The sequence below is a fragment of the Rhinopithecus bieti genome, unplaced genomic scaffold (assembly GCF_001698545.2).
Source record: "Rhinopithecus bieti isolate Rb0 unplaced genomic scaffold, ASM169854v2 scaffold_12596, whole genome shotgun sequence".
Taxonomy (NCBI): Eukaryota; Metazoa; Chordata; class Mammalia; order Primates; family Cercopithecidae; genus Rhinopithecus; species Rhinopithecus bieti.
In genome coordinates this window covers 28333-33316 of record NW_016807118.1, presented here as the reverse complement: position 1 = coordinate 33316, position 4984 = coordinate 28333, and the positions used below count along the sequence as shown (strand labels likewise).

The 4984-nt window shown below is 40.7% G+C and overlaps 1 protein-coding gene across 3 annotated transcripts; it reads left to right on the top strand.

Moving 5' to 3' along the window:
- Positions 1–357: 357 nt before the first annotated feature.
- TCEAL7 (transcription elongation factor A like 7) lies at positions 358–2492 on the top strand. 3 transcript variants are annotated; one of them, XM_017880257.1, is made up of 3 exons: positions 358–476; positions 1091–1201; positions 1537–2492. In XM_017880257.1, the coding sequence occupies exon 3, from the start codon at positions 1564–1566 to the stop codon at positions 1864–1866; it is 303 nt and encodes a 100-aa protein (XP_017735746.1). In that variant the 5' UTR covers positions 358–476; positions 1091–1201; positions 1537–1563; the 3' UTR covers positions 1867–2492. The 3 variants fall into 3 exon arrangements, with proteins under 3 accessions (XP_017735746.1, XP_017735747.1, XP_017735748.1); XM_017880258.1 differs by having other exon boundaries at positions 373–476; positions 1145–1201; XM_017880259.1 differs by lacking the exon at positions 1091–1201 and having other exon boundaries at positions 373–476.
- The last annotated feature ends 2492 nt before the right edge of the window (positions 2493–4984 follow it).

The following is a 4984-nucleotide window of genomic DNA, read 5'->3' as shown; positions in this document are numbered from 1 at the left end:
ATGGCTATTAGTGGCTGAGGGGAGATTGGATGGAGGAGACTGCCGCTTTTCTTTTCTTGTAGCTTAGAAAAGGATAAGTAATCCTCGCTCTCAGCACAACCACAGAAAAAGTAACAATGGTTAATATAACTTTGGGAAAATGCAGCCCCTCCCTGGTAATCAGAGAAAGACAAATTCCGACCACAGGGAGAAGGGGCCACTTTTGACCTCTGGAATTAGCAAAGACAAAAATGAGTGACAGGGCCTGGTGTGGTGGGGGGGGTGGGAGGTTGGTAAGCGGTCCACTTCTGCAGCGCTGCTGGTGGGAGGGGAAAGTGGGGACCAGAGATGGGGGAATGACATAATCCTCACGTGATCAGGAGCTGACGTGAACCGAAGTCCTTATATTCCCGGGCTTCTTTCTCCTCTGGGTACCAGCTCCTTTCTGCCTTGCAGACAAGCGTGCCGTGCGTGCTTGTGGCCAAGGGAAGGAAGAGGTAAATTCCTTAAATCCCAGCAGGTTGGAGTGAAGGAACCACTGGACCCCTGGGTCAGTAGTGGGTGAATCTAATGACTGGAATAGGTCCAGGCTTGCTTTCCCAAAACCGCTGCAAAATCGTCGGAGATAATTGTATCTTTTGCAGTGGGGAGTAAGGGGGTAGGTCGAAATCTTTTGAGAGACACCTAGAGATTTAGTGATAGCTTTGAAATAATCGGCTTCTCTTACCCTGGCATGCTTTCTTTTTATCCTTCTCGTCTTTCTCCAATTTTGTCAAGAGAAAATTTTAGGCCTGGGGTATGGGTTGGTGGGTGGAGAAAGGCTGAAATCTTGGGATGGAGACAACAGAAATTTAGAGATCATTTGAAAATAGTTCACCTCACTCAATGCCGGCCTGTGGTGGTGGGGTGGGGCGCGGGACAGGGCGAAGGAGGGAGACGCGGGCCTTGCAAGGCCCAGTCCTGAGGGTGAGGAGTGGGGAGTGGAAACGGAAATCCTGAAGGAAAAGACAGAGACAGGAAGGAGGGACCAGGAGGTAGAAATCCGGGAGGCGATGACGGTGATGATGAGAATCCCAGGTTCAAAATAATAACGTCTGTCTTGTCTCTGGAGCTGTTTGATTCACAGATAGCTCCTTCCTCCCCGCCCCTTCCTTTTTGTTTGCAGGTCTGTGTTCACACACATCTGGGGGAAAGAAAAAAAGCAGGAAACTACCCCGCACAGGTCAGCATGACAGAGGCACTTAGACTGAGATCTCTGAGGGTTAGAGTCGGGAAGGGCAAAAGCTAGGCGAAATTTGCGGCTTCGCAGTACATCTCCTTTTCTGCTCCCCCTCTCCCGCCCATTGGAGAGGCCATTAGCCTTGTCTGCTGGGGAAATGGTGGGTTCCTGAGGTGGGAGGGGAGAAAAGGGGGAGATGAGAGGGTGGAGGGAGCTGCAGCTGACTTATGAGGTCTGGACCTGTGGGGTAGGGATGGGAAAGTATCTTGCTTCAGAGAGAAACTGACAATCCTGTTTCAAAAGTAACAAAGCAATTTGTCTCTACATTTTCTCTCTAGAGTTAAGCAGGAAACAACAACAACAACATGCAAAAACCCTGCAAAGAAAACGAAGGAAAGCCAAAGTGCAGCGTGCCAAAGAGGGAGGAAGAACGCCCCTATGGAGAATTTGAACGCCAGCAAACAGAAGGGAATTTTAGACAGAGGCTGCTTCAGTCTCTCGAAGAATTTAAAGAGGACATAGACTATAGGCATTTTAAAGATGAAGAAATGACAAGGGAAGGAGATGAGATGGAAAGGTGTTTGGAAGAGATAAGGGGTCTGAGAAAGAAATTTAGGGCTCTGCATTCTAACCACAGGCATTCTCGGGACCGTCCTTATCCCATTTAATTAATTTCCCTGACAATTCAATTATTTTCTGTTATTAATGTTGCCCCTTTCTGTTTGTCTGCATTTTCTTGATAAATATTTGCTATCGTTTTACTCCAGTCCTTCGATGTTGCTGAGATTTACATATGATTCTTGTCAACATCTCGTCTTTTGACCCAATCTTATTCATTTAATAAGAGGTCTCATTCATTTGCATGGAAAAATGCTCATTGTATATTGCAAAGTGAAAATAACGAGTTGCAAAACAGTGTATACATATATGTGTGTATATATGTACACTTCATTTGTACATTTCTATGTGACATAATGCAAAGGAAAGTGTCTGATTTTATTATACACCAAAGGTTAACAGTGAATCTCTGTGTGATCTCTTTTTTCTTTTTTTTTTCTTTTTGCCTATCTGCATCTTCTCACTTGCCAAAAAATGAATATATGTTTATGTGTGTATATTACTTGTGTCACAAAAAACCCTAAAGTAGACACAGTAAAAGAACTTGTCAATCGCCTTTGGAAGGCAATGAAACACTAATAAACTCTCAATAACAGAAGTGTAAAAATGACATGTAAACCTTCAATTACCTCTGGATCTCTTAGCCAGAGGAATAAACTGGTAATTATTACAGATACACATGTTTAAGACTCAGTCTTTTCATAGGGAAAATATTTGCCTCACAGGGCTGCTGTGGGGAGGAAATGAGGCAGTAACCAGCTGTACTCAGTGGGATCTTGTTCCCCGCTGTGCATACAGAACGCCAACCCACTATAGAAGCACCAATAGCTTCAGAGAGGGCCTGACATGATTCAACTTGTACTCCGGAACAAGTCCAGTAGGCAGAAGTGGGGTCTTCCCTATCAGTCCTGTTATTGAGCCCTGTCTCCTCCCCTGGGTCCTGCCATGCCGGCCCAACACTGCGCCTCTTCTGCTGGGTCCTGTGCTCTCTGCTGGCCCCAGTGCTGCTGATGCACTGCAGTCATTCAGGGCCAAAACCCCACCGAGTCCCCTGGAGTCGTCAGTGGGTTGAACTCCAACTCTTGTCATCTAAAGCTTCTCTGTGCTTTATAGTGACATTTAACACAGGTGGGACTTTAGGGTTGCTTGGGCCACAGTGTCTTTCAGAGAGAGCCCTTAGCAAAACAACACCATCTATTTTCAATCACAAGACCCTTCCTTTCCATAGGAGTCAGATGTGATGAGTCCACTTGGGATTTGGACTGGGGTATAAATCTGAGTCAAAGGCATCATGCTGTATTCAGAGTTGCTGCTCTAAGTCTAAGGAATGAGGCTTTGTCCTCTTGTGAGATAATCTCTTCTTGAAGGCTCCTGGCAGGCCTGACTTACTGTGTTCAGAATAGTCTTCGGAGACGTGTAAATTGCACAACGTGATATAGGAAACAAATCTAAAACCACATCCCTGCTTTTCATTTTTTTCTCCCCAGAAACATGCAAAAATGCTCCATAAGACTAAGATGTGTGTGTGTGCATGTGTATACACACACATAAATGTATATGTGCATGTACATATATAAATATATATGCTTTGTAAGACATGTATACTAATACATATATGTTAAGCTTAATATATACGCTTTGTGAGACTAATATATAAGCATACATAAATATAGAGTCTTAATATATATTAGTATATATAATATATAAATGTCTATATTACATATTATATATAATTATATATAAATATATAGTCTTAATATACATTAGTATATAAGTCTTACAAAGCATATATATGTAAATGTATAGAAATCTAAGCATTATTTCTTAGCAGGATTTTTTACATTTTGCATCTCAAAGTAAAACGACATCATAGTTTTCATTATACTTCTATTGATTAATCTTATTAACATACAGTGGGTATTTAATAAATGTATACTTAGTTAGAATTATCGTGCCCAGTTTTACTTCTGATTACATTAAGTTGGCAATAACTCCTCTAGAAACTATAACTTATATTTTTAAAAGGAGCCCAGTAAGAAAGGGATTATTCCCCAAATTCAGTCTATAAAATTATTCTAATGTTAAATAACTGACCCCTCTCAAAAAGTCATCTCCTTATATTATAATCATCTGGAGTGCTTCTAAAATGCAAAACTCTAGCCAGGCATGCTGGTGCACACCTGTAGTCCCAGCTACTGGGGAGGCTAAGGCAGGAGGATCACTTGAGCCCAGGAGTTTGAGGCTGTAGTGTGCAATGATCATGCCTGTGAATAACCACTGCATTTCAGCCTCGGCAACATAGTGACACCTCATCTCTTAAAAAAAAAATACAAAATTCTGACACATATCTCTCCATATACACACATACATGTGCAAACACACTGAGACAGAATCTCTGTGCATTTGGCCATGGAATCTCCATTTTGGGATTCCCATGAAATCATGGTCTCTACTACTTCCTGATAAACATCATAGACCTTGTTTCATCTGGGCTGTACAGAGGGAGTCTTCTTATAATCAAAGACCATACTGGTCAATAATTGATCATTTGGGGTTCCTAAAAAGTAAAATGAGGGTATCATACCCTAAAAATTCTGGAGAGGACATAAATAGGGTACCCATATAAATAGAGTACCCAAATAAATCTATTTGGAGAATAAACATTATTTAGCTTTACTAGGAGGCAATAAGACAATTCTAAAAAGAAACAATAAAAAGGACAAGATATTGCTACCAAATAGGCAAACAAATGTTTACTTATGATAATTTTATTGCAGATATAAGCATTTTCATACTGAATGAGAGAGTAAATAATGGCATCCATTTTTGTGCTTCTATTCACAATAAGTTCCAAATGCTGTCTATTTTTCATATTCTACGACCTAACTTCTACTGCTTTGAATTTGTCCTAAGAAAGTAATCATAGTTATGAGCAAATGTTTAGCTATATGCATATTTACTTAAGGCTTTTGTGTATTTGCAAAAAAATTAACCTAAGAATTGAGCATTATGGACTTTTCAATCAGAAGAAAAATAAACACAGATTCCTACTCCGAATTAACACAAAATGTATCCAAAGTGGATTAAATATAAAAGTCTGAGAAACAAAAATGAAATATCACAATAAAAATCAAGAAAATAACTTCTATAATCTCGTGATAGTGATTA